Source organism: Crocuta crocuta, unplaced genomic scaffold (genome assembly GCF_008692635.1).
Source record: "Crocuta crocuta isolate KB4526 unplaced genomic scaffold, BGI_CrCroc_1.0 scaffold69-1, whole genome shotgun sequence".
In the NCBI taxonomy this organism is placed as follows: domain Eukaryota; kingdom Metazoa; phylum Chordata; class Mammalia; order Carnivora; family Hyaenidae; genus Crocuta; species Crocuta crocuta.
The window spans coordinates 1,542,646-1,556,039 of record NW_027551577.1 but is presented as its reverse complement, the minus strand read 5'-3'; the positions used below and the strand labels follow the sequence as shown (position 1 = coordinate 1,556,039).

The 13,394-nt window shown below is 50.9% G+C and overlaps 1 protein-coding gene across 2 annotated transcripts; it reads left to right on the top strand.

The window, feature by feature from the left end:
- Window positions 1-2,282: 2,282 nt before the first annotated feature.
- LOC144221185 (uncharacterized) lies at window positions 2,283-5,321 on the top strand. 2 transcript variants are annotated; one of them, XR_013331978.1, is made up of 4 exons: window positions 2,283-2,501; window positions 2,979-3,155; window positions 3,561-3,800; window positions 4,832-5,321. XR_013331978.1 is itself a non-coding variant. In XM_077751631.1 (3 exons), the coding sequence occupies exons 1-3, from the start codon at window positions 2,340-2,342 to the stop codon at window positions 5,003-5,005; spliced, it is 513 nt and encodes a 170-aa protein (XP_077607757.1). In that variant the 5' UTR covers window positions 2,283-2,339; the 3' UTR covers window positions 5,006-5,321. The 2 variants fall into 2 exon arrangements, 1 of the variants encoding a protein (XP_077607757.1); XM_077751631.1 differs by lacking the exon at window positions 3,561-3,800.
- The last annotated feature ends 8,073 nt before the right edge of the window (window positions 5,322-13,394 follow it).

The window sequence follows — 13,394 nt, the reverse complement described above, 5'->3', positions numbered from 1 at the left end:
TCCAGCTCTCACCCCACCCCACCTCACCTCCACCACTCTTCTCAGTATCTCAGCCCCAAGCCTACAGTTTCCCCACTTCCCCCGGACAGGCCACGGTTTCCCTGCCCCCAAGCCTTAGCCATGCCATCCCCTCCATTGAGGGTGCCTACCTTCTCCCTCTGCACCTGCAAATCATATCCCTCCTTCTCCTGCTTGAGTCGACTTGTCTAGGAAGCCGTTCCTGACACCAGTGGCCTCTCTTTGTCCTGTGCTATAAAACTATGACTTTTCCTTTCCTTCATTCACAACTGAGGCTCAGAGAGGTGAAGTGACTTACCACAGGTCACACATCTCCAAAGCAGTAGAGCTGGGATTTGAACTCAGGTCTATTGGAATCCAAAGCCCAGTCTCTTTTTCCTACACTCTCTCAGGCCCTAGGGATCAGAGGTTATATTTCATGCATGTTTCAATAGTTTCTAGTGCTTAGGGGTTGGAATATAAGGAATACTGCAATAAACGTTCTCATGTTTTACATTGTGTTGTTAGCATGAATTCTCAGCAGTGAAGTTAATGGTCAAAGTGTGTCTTAGTCCGTTCAGGCTGGTGTAAGAAAATACCACAGACTAGGTGGCTTTTAAACAGCAGAAATTTATTCCTGACAGTTGCAGAGGCTGCAAGTGTGAGATCAGGGAGCCAGCCTGGTCAGGAGAGGGCGCTCTTCCAGACTGCAGACTTCTCTCTGTGTCCCCACACTGTAGAAGGGAGCAGGGAGCTCTGTGGGGGTCTCTTTTATAAGAGCACAATCCCATTCACGAGGGCTCCAATTTAATGCCCTAATCACCTCCCCAAAGGTCCACCTTATAGTACCCATTACACTGGGCGTTAGAATTTCCACATATTAATTTGGCGGGGCATGGGGGGGTTGGACAGGGACAAAATCATTCAATCTGCAGCAATGTGTATGAGCATTCATCATCCAATACATATTTCTCATCATTTCACTGCTACCACTTTGGTCCATGCCATCATCACCGCTCACGTGGATGTCTACAGAGGCCCTTAACTGGACACCCTACCTCCCCACTTCTTCCTGTGGTATTTTGAAAACCGGTCCCAATTCTTCACCCCTGCCTGTAGCCTCATACTTGCCAAGGCCTCATCATGGATGGAATGGATTTCCCTGGCTGTTGACTTTGGCCTAGGCCATTGCCTTGCTTTGGCCAATAGAACAGAACAGAAGTGGGACAGTTTCAAGTTCCTCGACCATTGTCATGAGAACATGCCTCCATTCACACACTGCCGGTAGACAACAGACGAGAGACACATGCAGCAGAGCTACCCCAACTGCGGACGACAAGGATAAGTGATCGTTGGGGCACCTGGATGGCTCCGTCCATGAAGCATCTGACTCTGGATCTCAGCTCAGGTCATGTTCCCAGAGTCTTGGGATTGAGCCCCACTTTGGGCTCTGCACTAAGTGTGAAGCCTACTTGAGATTCTCTCCTTCTCTCTCTCTCTCTCTCCATCTGTCCATCCCCCAACTTGCACACTCTCTCTCGCTCTCTAAAAAAAAAAGAGAGAGAAAATAAATTATCATCATTTTAAACCACTGAGTTTGGGGGTGGTTTGTTATGCTGCATTATTGTGGCAAGAGCTGATATGACAGATACACACCCCTCTAATCTACTCTCATACACTGCCAGACTTATCTTTTCAATCTTTTCTTTTACAATTTGTGCTTTATGTGCTGTAACCTTTTACCATTAATCTGCCTGCTTACTCCAAAGCCTTGTCCCTCCACACCTCAGGAGCCTGATGAGAGTACAGAAAACAGAGGAGACTGCTCAAGCTAAGGTGTGCCCAGATCTCTTTCAAGTTCATTAGGATTGACCACAGTCAAGGTGGCCCATGCGCAGGAAGTGGAAGAAGCCGAAACTCTCTAAAAGGGGGAGAGGAAGAGCCAGTACCTAGCACCTGCCAGATCTCATGTCTCACCACGGGCCCCACCATCCCCATTCACCCAGAAGGTAGCAGAGGCTTGCCCAGGGTGGAGTGACTTGCCCAGGGTTGCAAGGTGGAGAGACTGGAATGCTGACCAGTCTGTTGCCAAAGCAATTTCTGTTCTCCAAGCCTTGGCTGGCCTGCCCCTGAGCTATCAGATGGAGCCTTTCCCCAGGACCACCCCTTTGGCTTCTGGCGGGCCCACGGGCTACTCACTGGCTTTGTGACCTCAGCAAGGGACATTACCTCCCTGCACCGCTAGAGGGTAAACTCTGTAAGGGCAGGGACTTCTTTTTGTGTATTGCACCATCCTTTCACCCAAAACAGAGCCAGGTGCTTCACAGGTGCTCAGTGAGTGAATGAGTAAGCCAGTTCACCTGTATCTTGATCAGAGCGACGGCATTTCTTCCGTCAAACACCAGACAGGATGCTGCTTGAAATTGGAGGCTATTTTGATCACCCTTGAAAGTAGGGAACCCTGGGAGTCAGACTGGCCTGATTCCAGCCCAAGTAGCACCCAGGTAAAGTGATTCACTTGTTCTTCAGTTTCTCCTCCATCAAATTGACTTTACTGCATTCCCCACCATGGAGATGTGGTAGGGATTGAGGGAGGTGTCCATGAAAAATGCCTGGTCCTCACTCCAGTGCTTGGTAAATGGGTCATTATTATCTGGACCAAGAGTAACTATTTAGGCTAAATGTCCAGCACAAGAGATGACTGGCCAGAAGCCTCAAAACCTCCTGGGGGAGGAGGTCTGGATCTTCATCGATGCTCTGCCCTATCAAAGGAGGCAGTTTGAGCAGCCAGGACTCTGGCTCTGGGAAGACTGGGGGGCAGGGATGAGAAGTAGATTTCTGGTTGTCTCATACCTGCTCTTAATTAGGCACCTGCTAAACTGTCCTTAGAGAGGAGGGGGTGGAAGTGGCAGGCACTGGTAATGAGCAGAGAGCTCATCCAGACAGGCCTGGCCATTGATCATCTGGCTTTTGGCTCCCAGCTCACTGTAGCAGCAAAGGAAGAGGGAAGCAGAACACATGTGTGCCCAGGAGCTGTATACAAGTGTCCAGATGTCAGCATGAGCCTGGAGTGGAAATGGAGAGGTAGCGAGGGAGATGGCCAGGGGCCTCCACCATCTGTGTCCAGTCTTGAGGGAGAGCAGGGCTACCGATACCAGGTGAGTCTAGCCACTTCCCCTCTCCTTTAGTCCTTCAACCATTCCACACTTCAACCATTCCTCTATCAGGACTGAAGCTTATAAGTGATTTGCCCAAGGTCACACAGCTGGAAAAAGGGTATGACCTCGAGTCTAAAACCCAAATATATAAAAACTGTGACTTTCTAGGTTAGAACTTCATTTCTGTCTCAAACTCCCTTTCCGCCAGTAGGTGGAAACTAAATCTCCCCGCCCCTGCAACCCCATTCCTGGGGTCCTATGTTGGTTTTCTATTGTTGCCTAAGGAATCGCCCCCAAAACTCAGTGGCTTAAAATGATACCAAGATTGGTATGATTCTCTTGGATGGTTCTGGTAGATGGCACTCAGCTAAGTGGTTCTCACTCAGGGTCTTCTGTGCTTTGCAGTCAGGCAGTGGCTGAGGCTAGAGGTACCTAGAAGCCTCCCTCACTCAGCAGCTGAAGTTGGCTGGGACCTGGGACACCTACACGTTGACATTCCAGGTCACCTGAGCTCCCCTCACAGCCTCGTGGTGGGTTCCAAGAGCAAGTGACCTAAGCAAACCAAGCCAAACCTTTTAGGACACAGCCTCAGAAGCCACAGAACATCCTTGTGCAATAGCCACATGCCACATTCAAGGGGAAAAAGTAAGTCCCGCCTCTCCATAAAAGGAGGGTTAACACCCCCTTGCAATAGGAGCCTGTGGGCTGGGAGACCCTGTGAACACCTTGACAATGACGTTAGCCATACCCTTCCTCCCCTGCACGCATCCTGCCCCTGCCTGCTCTGTGGTCATCGGTCCACACTGTCTGAGACTCCCCTGGACCCTCACTGTGGGATCCCCTTGCCTCTTGGGTCACATCTGTGTCTCTTGGAATATGGGGATCTCTGTGCTGCTTCTCATTCTAACCTGGAGCACCCAGGGACCCCATGAGGCCCCCTCAGAGCCCAAGTCCCCATTCCTTCCACTCCCTCACCAGGCTGGACGGAGTGGGACAGGGGACCTATAGCAGTGAGAATCCAGACAGGAGACGAAGGGCTCAGCCCGTAGTAAGTGCTTAGTGAATGTTAGCTTCTATTCATACGATTATTATACGTTGCTGTGAGAACACAGGACAGGGAGAAGCTCCTTCTACTGGAGGTATGGGAATAGTTAGGGCAAGTCTTATGCAGAAGGTGACATAGGGTGGATTTTACTAGCTGGGGGAATGAGAGGAGGGACAGTCTAGGGACAGATGACCGGAAGTGCAGAAGGTATAGGAGTGTGAGAGTCAAGGAGCTTGCCGGCTGTGAAACCAGACAGGGGCTCAGGCCTGCAGCCCGGGGCTGGCTGGGAAGGCCCTGCCTGCCAAGCCATCCTGGGGCGTGTGAGCACAATGCTGGCTGGAGGGCAGGCTGGGGAAGGGGCTCTGTGCACAGGCCTGCTCTGACCCCTCCGCAGCCTCCCCAGGGCAGGCAATCCCAGCCCTAGAACATTGGTGAGTTGAAGCAGTTAGGCTCTCAGCCGAGCTATCTTCCAGCCTCAAAGCCCCTTCCCTTCTGGCAGGGTGGAGGTGGACGGCATAGGATGTACTCAGTGCCTTCCCGGGGTAGCTGAGTCAATTAGAGGCTTTGCCAGGAGGTAGTGGAGCATGTAATAACTCTCGTTGTTTCATTAGGAGCACTGTGTTTAATTTAGATAACTTTACTCCTTGGCAAAGGAGAAAACTGCAGTCCTCGGGGTTGGCGAGAAGTGTGTCTGTTTGGATTTCCAACGGAGGCCCACCATCTGTGCTCAGTGCAGCCCCGGCCTGTCACCACCTCCTGTCACCCGGGGGCTCCTCCTGCAGACTGGGCTCCTCAGACTCCCTGAGATGCTGACCCAGCGGATCTACATCAGCCCCAGGTGATTCTGAGGCAGGTTTCTCTGGAACACACTCAAAAAGCCTTGCTGAAGAAGTAGGTTAGGGTGAGGTCACAAAGGACCTTGAATGACACTTAAAGAAGTTCAGGGGCACCTGGGTGGCTCAGTCAGTAAAGCGTCTGACTTCGGCTCAGATTGTGATCTTGTGGTTCAAGCCCTGCGTCAGGCTCTGTGCTGACAGCTCAGAGCCTGGAGCCTGCTTCTGATTCTGTGTCTCCCCCTCTCTGTCCCTTCCAAGCTCATGCTCTGTCTCTATCTTTCAATAATAAACAAACATTAAAAAGAAAGAAGTTCAAAAAACTCTAGTCTGCTTGTTTTGTACTGACTGGGGCAAGACTTAATTGGAAAGGAGAGGTTTGAAGCCAGAGCTGACCAACCCCAGGGGTTGATTTGACAAAACTCATTTGTTCTTCAGATAAATGTCCATCAGCACCTGCTCAGGGCCACACCTTATTCTGAGGACCCTGAGGTGGGACAAACGACTCCAGTCTGTGGGAGTCTGTGCTTATTGGGTTGTGGGTGGCGGGAAACAGACATGGTAACGGGAACATGCAGAACCTGAACTGTCACAGTGCTGTCACAGCCTGAGGAATGCAAGGATTATCTCTGCTTCCCAGAGGTGGAGGCGTTGGGGCTGAGCCTGAAGGAATGAATAGGAGTTTGCCAGGCAAAGCCAGCAGGAGGGTGAGGATGGAGTGGAGGGAGGCAGTTTGGACTTTCTTCTTTTCCCACAGGGTCTGGTTTAGTTCAGGACGATGGCCTGCCTCATGCCGTGGCCTCACAGACCCCCATGGTGGCCCAGGTGACCTGGTGTCTCCTGGCCCCCTGTACTAACGACTCACATCTTTAGGACCCTCCCCCGCAACACACGCCCACATCCAGAGGCCTGCTGGCTGCCTTCAGTCGTCTGGCAGAGTGGGAACACCAGGGTGTCAGCCTTCCTTATCATGACACAATTAAGGCTTCCAATTACTGCAGAGCCCTGAGAAGGGTATTCTTTTTTCCTTTGTGCTTTACAATTTTTTTTCTGTCTCTGAGTCTATTATTCTCACATTTAATTACTGTTCCATTTGACTAATAAGAGATAACAAAAGCAGCTGGGATCACCCAGAGGCTGGGGGGCTGGGAAAACTGCACATCTTAGGAAGGAGGGGGAGATTCTTTAGGGGCTAGCAACCTTGGGGTCGGGGGGTGGACCAGGGCTCCGCCGCACTGCTTGAGAGGAACCCAGCAGGGTGAGCCCACCCCACTTCTGCACCTTTGCCCTGGCTCTCCCCCTCTTGGGGGGCTGCTCTCCGCCGCTCTTCAAAGTCCCACCACCTCCACCGTCTCTTCATGTCCCCATCTCCCAGGAAAGCTGGGACAATGGTTCTCACATTCAGCAGGGGTCAGAGACATATGAGGTGTGCGTGCCAAAATGCAGGATCCTGGCCCTGCTCCAGAAAGGGGAATAATCAGAGTACCCCACCCCCACCCCTCCATCTCACCCCTAGCACCATAAGGATCTCTAGATCCGCCCGGCCACCAAAAGCACTTGATAAACATTAGCTGCCAAGGTCATTGTCACTGTGTGCTTCCCTGCTGTCCCCAATGCCCCACACAGTGTTTGGCTCCAGATGAGTGATCAATAAGCAATTGAAGAATAGTTTTCTTTGGGCAGCTCCAAGAGGCAGAGAGGGAGGGAGAGAAGCTGAAAACTATCAATTCACTCTCCTATACAGTTTGACTGTTTTAACATGAACTGTGAACACATATTATGTTTACAATTCTAAAAACTTGTATTTTTTAAAAATGTTTTTTCATTTATTTCTGAGAGAGAGAGAGAAAGAGAGCACGAGCAGGGGAGGGTCAGAGAGAGAGGGAGACACAGAATCCGAAGAAGACTCCAGGCTCTGAGCTAGCTGTCAGCACAGAGCCTGATGAGGGGCTCGAGCCCACGAACCGTGAGATCATGACCTGAGCTGAAGTTGGACGCTTAACCGACTAAGCCACCCAGACGCCCCTAAAAGCTTGTATTTTTTGGTAAATGACTAAGGCTTTTCTTGAGGCTTTGGATGAAGAACATATTCTCTTCGTAAGGCTTTTGAATTAAGATCCAAGTGCAGGGGCGCCTAGGTGGCTTAGTCGGTTAAGCGTCCGACTTTCGCTTAGGTCATGATCTCGCAGTTCGTGGGTTCGAGCCCCGCGTCGGGCTCTGTGCTGACTGCCAGCTCAGAGCCTGGAGCCTGTTTCAGTCTGTGACTCCCTCTCTCTCTGACCCTCCCCTGCTCACGCTGTCTCTCTCTCCCTCTCTCCTAGAAATAAATAAAAATATTAAAAAAAAAAAGATCCAAGTGCAAAATTCTAGTTCCTTATGGCCTGTGGCTGCCTGAAATCCCCTGGGGGTTTCTTTAAATGCAGTTTCCTGGGCCCCTCCCTAGGCCTCCTGAATCATAATTTCTGGGGCTGCACCAGCCTTGCTAGCAAGTTCCCCAACCATCATGTTCTAAGTGGGAGAATTACTGGAGAACACCGGAAGCAGGTATCTGACACCCTGACAGCAGAGACATGGCACCCCTCCCTCTGTGTACCTGCCCGACCCCCCACCAACAATCTAGGCATGTGGGAACTCAGAAAAGACTCCTTGATGGATTAAAAGTACACTGAGGCCCAGAGAGGGGCAGTGACCTCCCCAAAGCCACACAGCAAGCAGGTAGGAGACAGCAGAGGGGAGCTGGTTAAGAGCCTCGGTTTGGAGCCAGACATGTCCTGTTGAAAAGAAAAAAGAAAAGAAAAGAAAAGAAGAGAAGAGAAGAGAAAAGAAGAGAAAAGAAAAACAGCTGTTTCCTTGGTCAGCTGTGTGGCACTGGACAAGTGCCTTCACCTCCCACAGCCCAATTGGCCCATTCATAAAATGGGGCTATTCATTCCCATCACAGCGAGTTGGAGCTTAGTAAAAGTAGGCATGTAAGGTGCCTCTTAGCCTCACACCCGAGTCCTGCCAGTGTTAGAACTGGTATCCTCCTTGTCAACATCCTTATCCCGGAGAGGCCGTACACAGCAGGGACTCAACCCCAGGCCCTGCAGAAACTGGCTCATGTATGATGTGAGTGAACTTGGACAAGGCCCCACCACATTGAGCCTCAGTTGCCTCATCTGTAAAATGGAAACCAGGACGATCCCCCTAGTACTCACCTTACAGGGCTGCTGGGAGTTGGTATTTGTAAAGCCCTTAGGACTATGCCTGGCACACAGTGAGCCCCAAGTGAATGCTGGCTGTTATTATCAGCAGCCTGGACAGGCAGCCTGCTGCACCCCGGGGCTGAAGCGTGCCTGCTTGCTTCACTCCTCCTCCCCAGTCCCTCTGGAAGTCCCGATAAAAGCTGTCTCCATAATGAATGTACCTCTCAGCCAAGCACGGCTGTAACCACACTGCTCTGACGAACGAGGCCTTGGAGGCCGTACCAACATCCATGCAATTAGGCAGCTCAACTGCACTAGGGAGGGATGACAGCCATCCGGTATCGATTTCCTGGTGGGCCCACAGCCCAGGCAGGGCAGGAGCCTCTGCTGAGATCGAAGCCAGCATGCGGGACCAGAGCCAGGGGGAAGGGGCTGGGGCTGAAAACTCCCAGGCCAGGGTGTCCTGGGGGACTGGGCTAAGTCCCCCTCCCTCCAGAATAGCCACATACGTGCCATGTATCATGGTGATATTGACGTAACACAGCAGCTGACATTTAATAAGCATTTAGAGAGTATCATTTACTGTTCAACCTTATTTATAATGATGTTCTGTTTTAGAGACAAGGACACTAAGACCCAGAGAGGCAGAGGTACTGACCCAGGGTCACTCAGCAGGGATTCAAGCCTAAGTCTGTCTGATTCCAAAATCTGTTAACTACCACCATATTGCCTCCCATATATTACTTGGGTAAGGTTTTTGTTGGGCCTCAGTTTCCCTATCTGCAGAATGATCATGGAGAGTTGCATTGGAGGGCCTTGAAGGGCTCATTCCGCATTTTTGTTTGTAGTAAAGTAACTCTTCTGGGGCTTTTGGAATCAGCTGGGAAGGATGAGTATGGGCTGATCTGTGAGCTGAGAATGAAACTTGCTACTCCTCAGAGAGCCTGTCACCATGGACCAAGGCCCATGGCATTTGTAACAAGCTAACATTTCCAAAGCTCTTACCATGTATCAGGCACTGTTCTAAGAATATGAATCACTGAATCCCCACCTCTCCCTAAGGTAGGCACTCCACAACTTCTATTTTCCAAATGAGGAAACTGAGGCAGAGAGAGGTCAAACAACTTGCCTGCCTAGATGCTGTGGGTGCTCCACCCAGGTCCCCCTTACTGGCCGATGCGCCCATCCCCCGGCTGCTGTGAGTGTTCCCTGCTAAAGCACACAGCTGCCCCTCCTCTGACAACACTGGAAAAGTGATTGTCTGGAGTAGAAGTACAAAAGCCTGGCCCATTGCCGGGGTCGAACTGTGTCCCCTAAAAAAGATATGCTAAAGTCCTAAACTTCAGTACCTTTGGATGTGACCTTTTTGGAAATAGGGTCACTGCAGAATGTAATCAGTCAAATGAGGCCATAGTGAACAACATGTACTCAATCCGATACCACTGGTGTGCTTATAAGAAGGGGAAAAGAGGCACGGGACTAACACTCGCAGGGACATGGCCATGACAATGGAGTGACGCACCTACAAGCCAAGGAAGGCCAAGGATTACTGTCTACCAACGGAAGCTAGAAGAAGCAAGGAAGGATCTGTCCACACACATAACTCTCAGGGCTCTGCTGACACCTTGCTCCTGGACTTCGGGCCTCCAGAACTGTGAGACAATGCACTTCTGTTGCTAAGCCACCCTGGTTGTGGCACTGGGTTATTGCTGCCCTAAGAAAGCAATACAGAGTGTTTGGGACACCCTCATCAAAAGGTGGGACCACTCCATGCCATGGTGTTAGTCATGTTTCAGAGCATCTCCCACCCTAGTCCAGGATCAGACTGAAACTAAACTACTATCGCACCCACAGCTCTGCCCTACTTCTTCCTCTCCTAGCCTATCCCCCTCAATCCTTTGTAGATTCCTCCTGAAGGCTCATTCCCAATAAACCATATACCCCAGAATCTCCCCCACAGGCTCTGCTTTGTGGAATCTGACATGATTCAAGGTCACCCAAGTGGCAAGTGGCAGATTTGGGATTTGAACCCAAGGAGTCTCACTGGAGAGCCAAAGCTTTTGAGAACCACAATGCTGGGCCTCTGAAAAGAACAGGATAAGGTGCTTGGTGGCATTGCCATCTCTGCTATGACCCCAGCCTTGAGAGGTGCCCATGCCTGGAAACTCCCTGCCTCTAGAAAGTGACTCTGGTTCTCTGTGGGGGGCGAGGGGGGGGCTCTCCCACACTAAGCTCTCATACTTCCTTAGGCCTGACCCCACTTCCTAGCTCCTGCGATGAGCATATAGCCTGGGCCTAGCCAATCAGAGCACCCCCCCCTCCCCCCACACACACATAGTGATTGATTCAGGGACGGGCACGTGACCCAAGACCATCCAATGAGCTTCAACCTCAGGACTATGGGTTGGACTGTCGAGAACAATTTCCTTTGCTCCCCTGAAGCTCCGTTGAGCCAGAGCAAGCCTAGAGATGCTGGTGGCTTTCATGCCACTGGATGGAAGCAGGCTCCAAGCAGTAGACTCTTCTGCCTTCTTCCAGTGGCTCGCCATTTTCCCCAGAGTAAAAGGCAAATCTTTACCAGGCTCCCTAGAGCACACACACAATCTAGCTCTGGTATTCTGTCCTCCACTCCTCTAGTTCCTCACCGGCTTTTCTCCAGCACGTCACCTCCCTGCTCTCATCTCAGTATCATTGTACCTGCTATTCTTCCAGCTAGACAGTCCCTGGAGAGCTTCATGGCTTGTCCCCTGTGTTTACTCCAGCCTTGGCTCAGATGTTACCACCTTAGAGAGGTCTTCCAAGCTGAAATAGCAGCCCCATTGCTCACTGTCGCCTTACCCAGCTTGGTTTTTCAATCACAAGAATCTCTCATTCATGACACTGTTTATTGCCATGAATAAGACTTCTTGGTCCTAGCTCGATTGTTATCTTCATCCTGAACAATAAGCATGCATTGAGCACCTACTAGATACTGGGCCCTGCTGATGGCTAGCAATATAATCAGAGTCACAATACTTGTGTCCTTCCATTACTCGCACAACTGAAGTGTCTGACCCTCTCAGATATTTGTGTTGTCTTCTAAAAATATTTAAATTCAGATTAGAGAAGCCACGATGTAAACCGAATAAAAGAAGTCCATGTCTGGCTTTAGCTGAAGGGCCATGAGTTTGCAACTCCTGCCCAGGTCGCTCACCATGGGAAAGGGAATTCTCAGCTCCTGAGCAAATTCAATGTGCCAAGGACCATGCTGGGCCCTTCACACATGCCACAATGATTGCTATGCCCATTTCACAGCTGAGAAAACTGAGGTGCTGAATAGTGACAGGCTTTGCACAGAGTCACAGAATTAGGAAGTGGTGAAGCCAGATTGCTGCCCTAATGGGTCTTCACCTGAAGGACCTACTTTCCTGGGCTATGAAATGGGAGGATGGTGCCAAATGGAAAGTACTGTGCACACACGGGGTGTGATTTGACTCTGAGATTTAGGGAGAAGGATAGAGATGGCCTGGTGGTTTTTGAGGATGGAGAGCCATAAAGCAGACAAGGGGCTGTAGGACGTGGCGAGGGTGGGAGCCCCTCTCTGCTCATCCAGGAGAAGCTTCAGAAAGTCATAACCAGAGGGGCAGGCAGCACTGGTAAGTGAGGGGCCTGGCCAGCAGGATACGAGCAAGAGTGGGGTGGCTCCTGAGGAAAGGAAAAAGCCCAGACATGGAGCTGACTGTGGGGAAATGAAAGGGAGATGCAGGGACTCTTGCAGAAGTGACAGTCACCCACCAAGTGGTGGCGGGGTGCTGAGAGTCCCGGGCACAGTGGGCCTGTCCAAGCCCCCGGAGACACAGTGACCCAGTGCGCTCCTAAATGGTCTCTCGCAGAGTGATGTTAGTTCCTGCCCCCACTGCTGTATCGGAGCTCTCCCGGGTGAGTGCCATCATCTCCCCTCTGAGCCTCTTCAGCCCCCAGCTGCCTCCCGTCTCCTCTGCCCACAACAGTCTGTTCTCCATAGGCGCCAGAGTCGCCTAATAAGGGGTAAAACAGATCCTGTCACTCCGTGACACCTTCCTGTGATTTCTGGTCGCTCTGCAAGTAACATGTAGACTCCCACCAACCTGGTCGAATCTTCTGTGTGCCCTTTCCTTCTAGCTGGTACCTTCTTGCTGACTTACTTGTTCGGTGGTTATTGGCTATCTCCCTTGGCAAGTTCCAGGACAAGGTTGGCTTTGGCATAGGCATAACCCCTGGCGCATAGCGGGTTCTCAAATATTGGCTGGCAACTCCTCTTTAGTCTTTCTGTCTCTGAAAAGGCATCACTATCCTAACAGTTGCTCAGGCAAAAAACTTTGGGGTCATTCTCGGCTCCTTACTCTCTCACACCCAATGACCAATCCAGCAAACCCTATTGGCTCATCCTTCAAAATATATTTAGAATCCTATCCTGTTCCTCACCATCACCCTGGTCCTCTCACCCGGTCAACTGCACCAGCCTCCCCACTGGTCTCCCTGTTTCCACCCTTGCTCCCAATGATCTATTTTTTTTAATGAATTCTTTTAATGTTTTATTTATTTTTGAGAGAGACAGCATGAGCAGGGGAGGACCAGAGAGAAAGGGAGACACAGAAGCCAAAGACAGGCTGCAGGCCCTGAGCTAGCTGTCAGCACAGAGCCCGACGCAGGGGTTGAACCCACGAACCGTGAGATCATGACCTGAGCCAAAGTTGGACACTTAACCGACGGAGCCACCCAGGCGCCCTGCAATGATCTATTTTCTGCCTGGCTGCCAGATAGTTCTTTTAAAACTAAAGTCAGATCACACATCAGAGTAATGGCCAAAGTCCTTACAGTGGCTTGTAAGGCCCTGTGCTACCTGCCTCTGTCTCCACTACTCCTTTGACCTGCCCTCCTATCATGTTCTCTCCTTCACTAAGAGCCAGGAGGATTTTTGTTGTTCCTTGAGAAAACCACCTCATTTCTGCCTCAGGGCCTTTGCACTTGCTATTCTCTTTGCCTGGAATTCTCATTCCTGGATCTCTGCTTGGCTCATTCCTCACCACCTTTAGGTCTCTGCTCAAATGTTCTTCTCCCTGACTATACTGTATGGACTATCACACACACACACACACACACACACACACAGGCCAATCACTCTTCCTTTACCTTTTTTTAGTTTTCTTCATGGCAT